This window comes from Chanodichthys erythropterus, chromosome 13 (assembly GCF_024489055.1).
Source record: "Chanodichthys erythropterus isolate Z2021 chromosome 13, ASM2448905v1, whole genome shotgun sequence".
NCBI lineage: Eukaryota > Metazoa > Chordata > Actinopteri > Cypriniformes > Xenocyprididae > Chanodichthys > Chanodichthys erythropterus.
In genome coordinates, this window is record NC_090233.1 from 8,946,537 (window position 1) to 8,960,481 (window position 13,945).

The window sequence follows — 13,945 nt, forward strand, 5'->3', positions numbered from 1 at the left end:
TGTTGGTATTTGAAAGTTCAAGCACAATAAGCCACTAAGGAGAACTGAATAAGAGATTGCATTGTGTCTGTGGCAGTGTTTGGTGTGTGTCAGTTAGCATGAGTCATTTTGTCTGCTTGTGCTGCTTCATAATTAACTTACTCTTTTAAGATCAAGCACATCCGACAGTTAGTTTTTTCATTCGGGCATTTCTTTATTGCTCTTAAAGGCACAATTACATTAAAATATCTAAAATCCACTAGAACAATGTTATATATTTTGTGGCCTTGTGTACTTACATTATCCCAAATGTTTCCAAGAAAGTTTAAATTTAAAGAAATAAGCAATGTTAACCAGGACACAGACCGTGTCCGTGAGTTGCCTATCGTTGGCATCATACCTGCGTCACCCTCGATTTCCGGTTTTATTAGAAACCATGGAAACACCAAAGATGCTTTAATATATTATGTGTTTTATTATAATATATTTTGAACCTACATTTTCACACGGTAAGATAGATCATGGCCACAAATTAATAATTTTTTCCCACAACTAATAAATTCCCTTATTTTACTGAAATTACAGACACGTAAGCTGATTAAGAAGGGTTGAGGAAATGAAGTAGTCGTAGAAACGACATTACTGTTTTTTATTATTATTTGTTATAGCTTAGACTATAAAAAAGTTTGGCCATTCTGGTTTTTCCCCTTTTTCAGCATGTTCATAGTATTTCCCATGCGCCAGTATATTCAGTTTCGCTTCTCCTGACATCTTGTGCGGAAGATACAGTTTGCTTTTCTGACAATTTTCACATGGTGACAATAGATTTGAAATATTGGGGAAATCTATCTATCTATCTATGGTTTTAAAAATATTGTTATCCAATCTGTTGGCCTTAAAATGTCTTAAAATGCACATACATACACCAGGGAAATCTAAATTTTCTCGGGGGAGCATGTCCCCGAACCCCCCAAGCAAACTACGTTTTGTGACCTCGGTAATTATGAAACCCCGCGTACAGCCCCTCAAAGGTAAACGTGCTCTATTTGTGCATGCTTTTGGACTAAACGTTTGTGTATACACTGTGTGAAAAAAAGAAAAAAAAAGGGAGCAAAAACGTGATTGAATGTAAAGGTTTGTGTCTCCTTATTCTATTCAAAATATCAATAACTACTGATTGATTTCATTTTATCTATCTATAAAATATTTATACACTACCGGTCAAAAGTTTGGAAATATTACTATTTTTAATGTTTTTGAACGAAGTCTCTTATGCTCATTAAGGCTGCATTTATTTCATAATAAACACAGAAAAAACTGTAATATTGTGAAATATTAGGCTATTACAATTTAAAATTATGGTTTTCTATTTTAATATACTTTAAAATATAATTTATTTCTTTGATGCAAAGCTGAATTTTCAGCATCATTACTCCAATCTTCAGTGTCACATGACCCTTCAGAAATCATTCTAATATTCTGATTTGATACTCACTTATTATCAATGTTGAAAACAGTTGTGTTGCTTAACTTTTGACCGGTATAGGCCTATAGATATATAATTGCATCTACTCCAGTAAAAAAATTTGGGGGGAGGACCCACCCACATTTTTTAGCTTCCCACGACAGCTCGTACAACACTCAGTCCTGCTCTGCTTCATGCTACAGTAATGTTAATAATCTCATCCATGAATATGATTTCTACCCAAGTCCCTGGTAGGATTCTTTCCACTTTCAGTGAGGTGAAGATGACAACTTCCATGATTCCGCTCAATCTCAGCTACGCCTTTGTTTTTAATAGGCGACCTCTAAAAAGTACATATTGTGCCTTTTAAAGATGCTCTAAGTGATGTCACACGTTTTTAGGCCAAAACATTTTTTTGTCACATACAGCAAACATCTCCTCACTATCCGCTAGCTGCCTGTCCCCTGAACACACTGTAAAAAAACGCGGTCTCTGTAGTCGCCACAAGCTCCAAAAACGGCAATAAAAACAAACTGGTGCAGCCTGGACCACGAATCAACACGCTCCAGCCAATGAGAGAAAGAATGAATTTAAATGCGCGTTCATGACTGTTTCAGGAAGCACGTAGGGGAGGGGGAGGAGGAGGAGGAGGAGGGAGGGTCTAGCTAGCCTCTGTTTTGTTTGACAACACTTTGAACGTCAACAGGAAGTTACATCCACCCAGGATCACTTAGAGCACCTTTAACATGTCAAAAACATTAAGGTTGGTGTGAAGCAATTCAAGTTGATTGGACGGTTGTGATTTGCTATTGGTCGATCTCATGTGAGTGACAGGTTGTCCTGCCCTCAAACCAGTAAACACGTCATCAAAGGAGAGAAGAGATGTTGCAACAGAAGAAACTTGCATGTTTCCCAGAAAAAAAATAAGTACAATTTACCTTGATCTTCAAATTCCAAAAGTTTTCACCCCCCATCTATTAATGCATCGTGTTTCCTTCTGGAGCATCAGTGAATGTTTGAACCTTTTTTAATAGTTGTGTTTGAGTCAGTTGTCCTCAGTGTGAAAAGACGGATCTCAAAATCATTCAGTCACTGCTAAGGGTTCAAATATGCAAAAAATGCTGGAAAACTGATGAATCTGCAGGAGCTGGAGGATTTTTCTGAAGAACAGAGCTCAGTTTAACTGCTCAGGAAAAACAAGAGACTCATGAACAACCATCACAAAACATAAAAACAATCGTGGATCATCAGGTGACCACACACAGTATTGAGAACCAATGGTTCACAAACTTATTAATGGGGTTATTTTAATAAATTCAGCTATTGTCTTGTTTTGTGAACTAAATGCAAACATCTTTTATGTAAAATATCTTACTCAGGACAGTACTAAACAAAAAATAACATGTATTTTGAATGATCCCTCTTACTTTATTAAAATTATTCACATTTTCACAGATTCTGCAAGTGGTTCACATACTTTTTCTTGCCACTGTACTTTAAGGCAGTTTGCACTGAGCACCAAAGCAGCTTCTTTCCTTGTTTTTTTTCCAGTTCACAAAGAGGATCCAGCAGGATGTCACGTGATTTACTTGCGTCTAGACAGAAACTGTGATAAGCTAGTCCTTTTAAACCTGGTGATGAAAGTTCTTGTATTATTTGAGATTAAAATGGCATATTTAATTAAATAGCCCATTATTTTAAATCAAAATACAATCTCTCAAAGTATTTAATTACAAATTACATCTGATTATTGTTTTTTTGTCCAACGAAATATAGGCTTAATTAAAAAAACTACTCAAAAAGTAATTGAATACACATTTGAATTACATTTAATTAAAATACTGCCCATCTCTGCTTATAGGCTAACTATATATTCAGATTTACATTTATATATTCAGACTTATAGGCGTAACTATTCAGATTTACATTTATGCATTTATGCTTATTTATTTTCATGCTTATATTTGGATGTTAATTTACTTATTTGTGATTTACATATAATTATTTCCTGCTTGGCTCATAAATAATAAAATAGCCTATACACACACACATACACACATAAAATTAGAATTTTATATGAACCTATATATATATATATATATATATATATATATATATATATATATATATATATATATATATATATATATATATATATGAAGATTTCTTTTATTAAAACATGTATGTTTAACTTGAAAATATAAAAAGTACAAAGAAATGTGTAAAAAGTAAGTGGAAAAACCACAGAAAACAAACAAACAAAATATATAATTAAGGGGTTTAAAACATTGGTATGTTAATTTATCTAAAATTTTATTTCAACAAATCTTTTTGTTTTGCTGTTAGTTCTACCATTTTATAATAACATTGTATGATGAGAAATAAGTCAAAATTAGGTTTATTTTCCAGCCATTTCAATTTATGAAGAAAGAATCTTAAAACATTAAATAAGTAAGAGATGTATAATAAAAGTAAGGTTGACACGTTTGTTACTGTTCAACTTTATTTACCGTAAGTATCCTACGACTCATCACTGCCCTCCAGTGGTCTTTACCAACACTGCGCGTTTTAGCGTCATGTAATGCGCATGCGTAGTACAGCGTGCGTCCATTAGCAGCAGGATCGCTGCTGGTTTTCAAACAGGATGAACGCGCCACCAGCATTCGAGTCATTTTTGCTGTTTGAGGGAGAAAAGAAGTAAGTGCAGTGCAAATAAATCTTTACTATTAAGTGATACTAACTGATAGCTGCCTATAATTACATAAACAGTCAGCTGGAATACAAGAGGAAGCTTGAAAAGTGCTTAGCTTGTTGGCTAACGACAGATAGTAAGTCCATCTCTAAAAAAAAAAAAAAAAATAGATTTTTAAGTAGACATATTCCACTTTTAATGTGCCATACAAGGCAAATTTATATAAAATATAAACTGGAACTAATACTGTTCATGAATAAGATTTCTTGTATTTTTTTTCAAAATGTGTGTTACCACATAATACATTTTAAATATAACTAAATGAAATAAAATTTACTATTTATTATTATTATTATTTTTTTAATAAATAGTAATTTTTTGACTCTTAATGAACGACAGATAGTAAGTCCATCTGTAAATATATGTATATCAAAGTTTTTGGACATTCATCAGAATAACATGGTACATGTGTATGGTAATTACTCAGTCAGTACTATTGTATTTATCAAAAGTATCACAATTATTACCATCATGGTACTGCCACAGTACTGTTTGTAAAGATAAGTAATTGCCTAATAATCCTGTTTAACTTCCTTTTACAGGATCACAATAGTTAAAGACACCAAGGTGCCGAATGCCTGTCTGTTCACACTGAATAAAGAGGATCACACGCTGGGGAACATCATTCGCTCGTAAGTCTTCGATGGCTGTACATATTTGACTTGTTGTGATTAATGCTGGTTTGTGTAATCAACATGTTTCCATAAGGCAACTGCTGAAGGACCCTCAGGTGCTGTTTGCTGGATATAAGGTCCCTCATCCTCTAGAACACAAGATTGTGATCCGTGTTCAGACGACACCAGACTACAGTCCCCAGGAAGCCTTCACTAATGCCATAACTGATCTGATCAGTGAGCTGTCCCTGCTGGAGGAGCGATTCAGGGTATGTGCTTCATTCATCGCAGTCTGTTTGAATTCAGTGAGTCGAGTAGGGCTGCAACTAACAACTTCGATTAAACGGATAAAATTGGATTTTATTGCTAAAACACACTGTTCCACATCCTGCTCAGTGCTGTCCTTCAAACAAACGTGCCAACTGAATGCTATGATATATACTATATGCTATGAATATATATAGTGAATATCTATGCTATATGAAAAAGAGCTTTAAAGCAAAAGCACAGTTTAAATCCCTGCATTATAAAATGAAGATAATATTAAAGATAATAAAGAAAAATACAAACTCAGTGTTAACTGATGAGAGGAATGTTCTGCAGGAACACACACATTCACTCTGAACACAGTCACATGTTACTGTCATTTCTTTATCTAAATTAATCGTACATTTATATTAAAGGGTTAGTTCACCCAAAAATGAAAATAATGTCATTTATTGCTCGCCCTCATGTCGTTCCACACCCGTAAGACCTTCATTAATCTTCAGAACACATTAGGATATTTTAGTTGAAATCTGATGGCTCGGTGAGGCCTGCATAGGGATCAATGACATTTAAATTAATTACATTATAAAGCGACGAGAATATTTTTGGTGCACCAAAAACAACAAAATAACGACTTATATAGTGATAGCTAATTTCAAAACACTGCTTCAGAGCGTTATGAATCTTTTGTGTTGAATCATGATTCGGATTGCGTGTCAAACTGCTGAAATCACATGACTTTGGTGCTCCAAACCGCTGATTCCACACGCTGATTCATCTTCCTGAAGCATTGTTTTGAAATCGGCCATCACTATATAAGTCGTTATTTTGTTTTATTTTTGGCACACCAAAAATATTCTCGTCGCTTTATAATATTATTATTGAACCACTGTACTCACATGAACTGATTTAAATATGTTTTTAGTACATTAATGGATCTTGAGAGAGGAAATGTCATTGCTGGCTATGCCTCACTGAGCCATCGTATTTCAACAAAAATATCTCAATTTGTGTTCCGAAGATGAATGAAGGTCTTACGGGTGTGGAACGGCATGAGGGTGAGCAATACATGACATTATTTTAATTTTTTGGGTGAACTAACCCTTTAAAATAAAGAAATGTCATGTATGGCTGACTGAAATGACTTGGGAGAAAGCAGGCTCAGTCAGGGGTCCATTTCTCCTCTGGCCAGTGAGGGCTGATGTGATTTGATTTTGCAGTACTGCTTATATCAGTCTTGTTTACTAAGTGACCTTTTTTTGTTTTAGGTTGCCATCAAAGACAAGCAGGAGGGAATAGAATGAAGAACCATCACACTCCACTGGAAAACAACAGCTTATTCACAACGAACCGTCACTGTAATGGGCAACAATGTCCCATTTATTTATTTTCTTAGAATATGACAGCTGACGAGCTCTCAGAAGAAATAATGAGATCTTTAACAGCCTCTAACAACATTGAGGCTGTTAAAGATCTTTGAAGTTCCTATTCTATTATTGTTCTTCTAACAAAGCATGCTTGTATAATGAAGCAAATCTGGAACATTCTTTGCAAAATATTTCATTGCACATCAAGTGTATGTACAAGAAAATAATTTCCTCTTTAGCATCCCACTTATTTGTTATGTACTTTATTTTTTTGTTATTAATAAATTGACTTTTTTATGAAAAACATTGATATGTGATTTAGTCTTAAAGGTGCCCTCAAATGAAAAATTGAATTTATCTTAGCATAGTCAAATAACAAGAGTTCAGTACATGGAAATGACATACAGTGAGTCTCAAACACCATTGTTTCCTCCTTCTTATATAAATCTCATTTGTTTAAAAGTCCTCTGAAAAACAGGCGAATCTCAACATAACACTGACTGTTACAGTCGGGCTCATTAATAAGCACGCCCCCAATATTTGCATACGCCAGCCCATGTTCCCAACATTCTGAAAGGCATCAGACAAGGGCAGCCAGTAACGTCTGGATCTGCACAGCTGAATCATCAGACTAGGTAAGCAAACAAGAACAACAGCGAAAAATGGCAGATGGAGCAATAATAACTGACATGATCCATGATACGATGATATATTTAGTGATATTAGTAAATTGTCTTTCTAAATGTTTTGTTAGCATGTTGCTAATGTACTGTTAAATGTGGTTAAAGTTACCATTGTTTCTTACTGTATTCACGGAGACAAGAGCCGTCACTATTTTCATTATTAAACACTTCATTCTTTATAAATCTCTCCAACAGTGTAGCATTAGCCGTTAGCCATGGAGCACAGCCTCAAATTCATTCAAAATCAAATGTAAACAATATAACAGTATACAATACTTGCATAATCCGCCGCATGCATGACGAACACTTTGTAAAGATCCATTTTGAGGGTTATATTAGCTGTGTGAACTTTATGCACTGTTCAAGGCAAGCGCGAGCTCCGTGGGCGTGGAGCAGGAGAATTAAAGGGCCAGTAGCCCTGAATCGACTCGTTTATGATGCCCCAAAATAGGCAGTTAAAAAAAATGAATTAAAAAAATCTATGGGGTATTTTGAGCTGAAACTTCACAGACACATTCAGGGGACACTTTAGACTTATATTACATCTTTTTTTTTAAAAGTTCTAGGGCACCTTCAATATTGTCGTATTGTTTCATGGGTTTGTAATACGTGTTGCTTTTCGAGGTGGGAACTGATAGGCCTTCATATGTTTAAGGGGACACAATAAAGTGAAGCACAAATGTGGCTTGATGGCTGCCGGACAAATTCAGAGTATTAATTGTGGTTGTAAAGGAATAAGAACATGTCTGAGGTGCGAGGCACAGGAGACTAAACAACATTTACTGCAGAAGAATGACCTGGTGAGTCAACAACACTACCTTCAAAAGCGATTGTCCTGGCGCCTGTATTTTGCGCACAAATGAGCCGAAGTTGTACTCATTTACAATCAAAGTTAAACAGGATCCTCCATTTAATAAAGTTCAAACAGCATTTTTTCTGCCCTGACTCTCAAAACTGCGCTACTAGCTTTACAAACTACCGATCAAAGGTTTGGTTTCAATAAGATTTGTGTGAACAAAAGTCTCTTATGCTCACCAAGCCTCTGAATTTATTGTAAAATACAGTAATATTGTGAACTATTACCATTTAAATATATATTGTAATATAATTTTGTTCTTTTAAAGTCAAAGCTGAATTTTCAGCATCATTACTCCAGTTTTCAGTGTCACATGATCCTTTAGAAATGATTTAATTTGCTTCTCAAGAAACATTTCAGTCCACGTTGAAAACAGTTGTCCTGTTTAATTATTTTTTTCACTATTCTTTACTAAATAGAAAATCCAAAACAGCATTTATTTGGAATAAAAACCTTTTGTAACATCTTTACTGTCACTTTTTGAACAATTTATTGCATCCTTGCTAAATAAAAGTATTGATTCCTTTCAAAAATAAATTGTACTTCTCCCAAACTTTTGAACTGTAGTGTATATATATTTTATTGCAGATACATTATGATTTCACCTATGATCCAGTGTCAAAGACCGCAGTCCGAGAGGATGAGAGTGGTGCTCGACAGTCCTTTGTGTTTCCTGGAATATTTTTGTGGGAGAATTTTGTGTCAGAAGATGAAGAGAGAGAGTTGATAGCCAGAATGGATCAGGACGTCTGGAGAGAATCTCAGTCAGGTCGACGGAAACAGGTGAATAAACCTGAGATGGTGTACTACGAAATAAATGCCTTTCACTTTTTGTTCATCAAAAGCACAATCTGTAGGTTGTAGACATTGTATATAAGAACATTTATGATTTAAGGTTAAAATAATCATAAATGTATAACGAAGAATTGTATAATTTAATTGTCATAACTAGACTAAATAATCTGAGGATGTGTGCAGATTACAACAACAGTGCTGGTGTGTGACATGAATTTAAATAGGACCTATTATGCCCTTTTACAAAACGTTGATTTTTGTTTTTGCTCAAAAACATTATTTTTCACATATTTGACATTGTTGCAGCACCTCTCTTCCCAGTCTGTCAGTAATGCTCTCTACAGGGCTTTCCACACTTAAAAGCCCACTGAAGAGTGTTAGAACGAGCAGCATTATTCAGTGTGTTGGCGTAATTTCAACTGAAACAGGAAGACAGGGCAATATATCGAACAGCCCCGCCCCTTTTTTTAAATAGCCAATAGCGTTTTGTTTATGTTACAGCTTGCCAGAGCCTTTAGACTCCGTAAAACCTCTGTTTCCTTCTAATCTCTAACCGTTTCCGTTCTGACAACTCATAATGTCCTTTATATTGCTTATATACAGCATTCAATGGGTCCGATATCTTTTGTGCTCTGTGCCGACTCGTGCATATGATCAGCTCTGTGCTCTCATGTCTCTGGACGGGAGCAGACTGTGCTTGCATTTCGGCAGTTCACGTGACACTGACATGAAAACGGACTTCATTTGCATCAAAGGAAAGCATATTTACACCGTCTGAATCGTTCCCTATTCTCTATATAGTGCACTATGTGCCGTTCACCATGTAGAAACTAGTAAATGTGTGAACAAATGACCGATTTCAGCTGAGGCTTCAGCGTCTGTAAGAGTGTAGGAGGGGGCGGGACTTCAGATTGTAGAGAGCATTTGATTGGACTTGAAGATTTGACAAGAAAGTGAATTGTGATGTGATGTCATGAAAATCCGTGATCCATTTTAGTGGAAGTGAGAGACTGTAAGATTTGAATGCTTATATCTCCTAAATGCGAATTTTGTCATTGTTTTGAAACACACCAGCTTATTCATTAAATACATTAAAGGAACACTCCACTTTTTTTATTGAAAATAGGCTCATTTTCCAACTCCCCTAGAGTTAAACAGTTGAGTTTTACCATTTTTGAATCCATTCAGCCGATCTCCGGGTCTGGCGGTACCACTTTTAGCATAGCTTAGCATAGTTCATTGAATCTGATTAGACCGTTAGCATCTCGTTCAAAAATTACCAAAGAGTTTTGATATTTTTCCTATTTAAAACTTGACTCTTCTGTAGTTACATCGTGTGCTAAGACTGACGGAAAATGAATGTTAGTGAGATGCTAACGGTCAAATCAGATTCAATGAACTATGCTAAGCTATGCTAAAAGTGGTACCGCCAGACCCGGAGATCGGCTGAATGGATTCAAAAATGGTAAAACTCAACTGTTTAACTCTAGGAGAGTTGGAAAATGAGCCTATTTTCAAAAAAAGTGGAGTGTTCCTTTAAGGCTAACATATTCATACTAAAAGCTAAAAAACTTAAATTTTGATTTCAGGGTGACTTTAAAATAATTAACTCGGGGTCATTGTAAACCCCTGGTAAACGGAATCCTGGGTTTTCTTGCTTCACGTTTCACACTGCTTATACTTTACCCAGGTTAACAATTAATCCTGGATATTTATAGACTAAGGTTTACACTGTACATTCCTAAACCCTCTGTGGACGTCTTTATTTGCATATTTGCGGTGTCAGTGTCACTGATTTGATGAACGCGGTACTTGATATGTTTACATACAGGCTTTAGCATTACACATGTTATATTGCAGAATTTGCTGACTGATTGCACTATGAAGTTAATCTTGAATACACTTTTCAGACTATAAAAGTAAGAATGAAACAATCTTCTTCAGTGCAGTTTTCGCGTTTTCTGCCGCCGTTTGACATTTTTCCCCTCAAACGCTGAAACTACTGTTTATACAACACACTGTGTTTCTGTGACTGTTGTGGTAGATTTTCCCCTACTCGCCTGACTTAAGTTTACCTGGGGTGTCTCCCAATCGACACCTGAGCATCTCAATCAATTATACTCTAGCTCTGCGTCTACAAGTTGACAACTGGCCTCAAGTCAGTCAACATCTTGACCCTTTTGACACTGAACCAGGGAAATAGATTTCAAGTATCTAAGTTGCAGCGCTGCACAAAAACAGAGACTTCAGTTGTTGTCCTTGAAGGCTTTATTCATCAGATCACGGCCGGGGAGTTTTATAGGATTTCAGGTAAATCACACAGTCAGTATAACATGATCTATTACTCATACATCAGTCTTAATATGATTGCTTGAGATTTGAGAAAAACAACATAGTTCCTCTGCCACGCTTACTGGCAGAGTAAATTTAGATTAGAACAACTGAATCACAGAATCATCAAAAATCACCGGGTTAATATATCACTGATTACTCAATATGTCAAAACAATTTTTATAGACTTTTTATATCTAGAAGGATGCTGTCTAACCAGCACAGCAAAATTTTCCACTTGTTACAACACACAGTGCTAGTGAGTATTTCTCTATTTTCAAGTTAGCTTGTTAGGCCTGTAGGAGAAAAGAAATGTTAGTTCATAATTAATTAGTTTAAAAATTCCATCACACTGTCCAAAGCATGTTAATAGGAGGCACTTGATTGATTTGTTGGTTGCTAATCATCTAGTTTTAACATTGTAACACCGCTCTGTTTCACACTGTACAATGTTAGCACTTGAATTAATTATACATTAGTGTTATTAAAGGGTTAGTTCTCCCAAAAAATGAAAATAATGTCAGTAATAATGTTTATTACTCACCCTCATGCCGTTCCACACCCGTAAAACCTTCTTTAATCTTCGGAACACAAATTAAGATATTTTAGTTGAAATCCAATGGCTCAGTGAGGCCTTCATAGGGAGCAATGACATTTCCTCTCTCAAGATCCATAAAGGTACTAAAAACATATTTAAATCAGTTCATGTGAGTACAGTGGTTCAATATTAATATTATAAAGCGACGAGAATATATTTGGTGCACATATCAGCGTATTGAATTATGATTGGATTCTGTGTCAAACCGCCAAACTGCTGAAATCACGTGACTTTGGCGCTCCGAACAGCTGATTCACAATGCTCCGAAGCTTCCTGAAGCATTGTTTTGAAATCGGCCATCACTAAATAAGTCGGTTTTTTTTTTTTTTTTTTGGCACACCAAAAATATTCTCATCGCTTTATAATATTAATATTGAACCACTGTACTCACATGAACTGTTTTTAGTACCTTTATGGATCTTGTGAGAGGAAATGTCATTGCTCCCTATGAAGGCCTCACTGAGCCATCAGATTTCAACAAAAATATCTTAATTTTGTGTTTCGAAGATTAACAAAGGTTTTACGGGTGTGGAACGGCATGAAGGTGAGTAATAAATGACATTATTTTCATTTTTGGGTGAACTAACCTTTAACACCGCAAAAGTGGCACTAACTCTGCTCCAGAGCAGGGTTTCATAACCCTGGGTAAAAAGTGGTGCTAACCCTGCATCTAAATTACAAATGTGAAACATTCCGGGCATTAAAAGCGATGTTTAGAATGACGTTTACCTGGGGTTAAGCACAGTGTGAAAAGCCCTTATGAAGCCCCTCCTTCCAAAAAGTACAATGTGCTCTGATTGGTCGGCTGGACCGGTGTGTTGTGATTGGTCAACCACTTGGAGCATGTTTCGGAAATGCCACACCCCTTATCATAACTGCGTTAGATTTAACATTATGACATTGGACATTATGACAACATACTACTGATGCAACTCAACCAGGCCTCGCCCCCTTCTTTTGCAATTGCCTTGGGTGGGAATTATTTAAATGAGGAATATTGTGGCATGTTCGTTTCCTGTAGAAAACTGAAGACTACAATCGAGGTGTTGTTGTGAGTTCATTAACAGAGCGCACTGATATAGAGATATTAGAGAATAACTCCATTTGGAGTGACTTTGTGTTTTGTAACTTTGCAGACCTTTTTCATGCTCAAACAGCAACATTACACACTAAAGAAAGTTGAAAATGTAAAAACACATTCTGTGTAGTTTCTTAATTAATGTGAGGTTATATAAATCAGTACTATTGTAATAACATCTAAATAACAGTATATATATCTCCAAAGGACTTTGGGCCAAAGGTGAACTTCAAGAAGCGGCGTGTCCGTGTGGGAGATTTCACTGGCCTGCCTGCGATCAGTCGCCACCTGGTGGACAGGATGTCAAAGGTACCTCAGTTGGCCTCCTTCAAACCAGTCGAGCAGTGCAACCTAGACTATGATCCCGACAGAGGATCTGCTATTGACCCTCACTTGGATGACAATTGGCTGTGGGGCGAGCATCTGGTCACCATTAACATGCTCTCGGACACTGTCCTCACCATGAGTTTAGATCAAGGCTGGGGAGACATGGACCGCGGTGAGGTGAGAGTGGCCGTGCATTTACCACGCAGATCATTGGTTGTACTCTACGGAGAGGCACGTCACCGGTGGAAACATGCCATCCACAGAGAAGACATTCACGGGCGCAGAGTGTGCAGCACCTTCCGGGAACTGTCTGCTGAGTTCCTGCAGGGAGGAGAGCAGGAGAAAATGGGCTCAGAGTTGTTAGATATAGCACTGAGCTTCAAGGGTGCACCTCTGTAAGTTGCCTTTGCTTAGATAAGTGAATGTATGTTCGGTTTTCTTTACGCACGACTGTAAAGTGATTATTTTTAATTATTAATTTAAATAAATGCATATTCTTTTTACTCTGTGTTATGTTATTTTGTGAATTAATAATGCTGCTATAATTTCTAACTAGCAATTTTTTTCTTTAAAATAAAAAATTATGATTTAATGAATCCCTTCTATGTTTAGAGCAAAATAAAATTGTGTAATATTTATATATTTTTGAGAGTGGTTCAAACTCATGATTATGAAAACATGCCCTGCATAATGTAATCCAAGAAATGTTTTAAAGTTGGCATGAAACAGTAGTTGCGATAGTCTTTTCTTCTCTATTGTGATGAATATCCAAGTGAAACGGCTTCTCAAAATGGAAGAAAATGGGGCGGGATTTGATTTTGTTCATCAGGAAT

The 13,945-nt window shown here is 36.1% G+C and overlaps 2 protein-coding genes across 2 annotated transcripts; both read left to right on the forward strand.

Moving 5' to 3' along the window:
• Nucleotides 1-4,033: 4,033 nt before the first annotated feature.
• On the forward strand, nucleotides 4,034-6,756 carry polr2j (RNA polymerase II subunit J). The gene is made up of 4 exons (XM_067407606.1): nucleotides 4,034-4,141; nucleotides 4,739-4,828; nucleotides 4,905-5,079; nucleotides 6,346-6,756. Exons 1-4 carry the CDS (start codon nucleotides 4,089-4,091, stop codon nucleotides 6,379-6,381), a joined length of 354 nt encoding a protein of 117 aa, XP_067263707.1. The 5' UTR covers nucleotides 4,034-4,088; the 3' UTR covers nucleotides 6,382-6,756.
• A 740-nt stretch (nucleotides 6,757-7,496) lies between these two features.
• Nucleotides 7,497-13,778, forward strand: alkbh4 (alkB homolog 4, lysine demthylase). The gene is made up of 3 exons (XM_067407411.1): nucleotides 7,497-7,927; nucleotides 8,572-8,766; nucleotides 12,993-13,778. The coding sequence occupies exons 1-3, from the start codon at nucleotides 7,817-7,819 to the stop codon at nucleotides 13,509-13,511; spliced, it is 825 nt and encodes a 274-aa protein (XP_067263512.1). The 5' UTR covers nucleotides 7,497-7,816; the 3' UTR covers nucleotides 13,512-13,778.
• Nucleotides 13,779-13,945: the final 167 nt, after the last annotated feature.

Coding starts and splice junctions, on each gene's coding strand:
- polr2j (XM_067407606.1), top strand. CDS start 4,089: ATGAACGCGCCACCAGCATTCGAGTCATTTTTGCTGTTTGAGGGAGAA. Junction 4,142..4,738: donor CTGTTTGAGGGAGAAAAGAA/GTAAGTGCAGTG, acceptor TTCCTTTTACAG/GATCACAATAGTTAAAGACA. Junction 4,829..4,904: donor CTGGGGAACATCATTCGCTC/GTAAGTCTTCGA, acceptor TGTTTCCATAAG/GCAACTGCTGAAGGACCCTC.
- alkbh4 (XM_067407411.1), top strand. CDS start 7,817: ATGGCTGCCGGACAAATTCAGAGTATTAATTGTGGTTGTAAAGGAATA. Junction 7,928..8,571: donor TACTGCAGAAGAATGACCTG/GTGAGTCAACAA, acceptor ATTTTATTGCAG/ATACATTATGATTTCACCTA. Junction 8,767..12,992: donor AGTCAGGTCGACGGAAACAG/GTGAATAAACCT, acceptor ATATCTCCAAAG/GACTTTGGGCCAAAGGTGAA.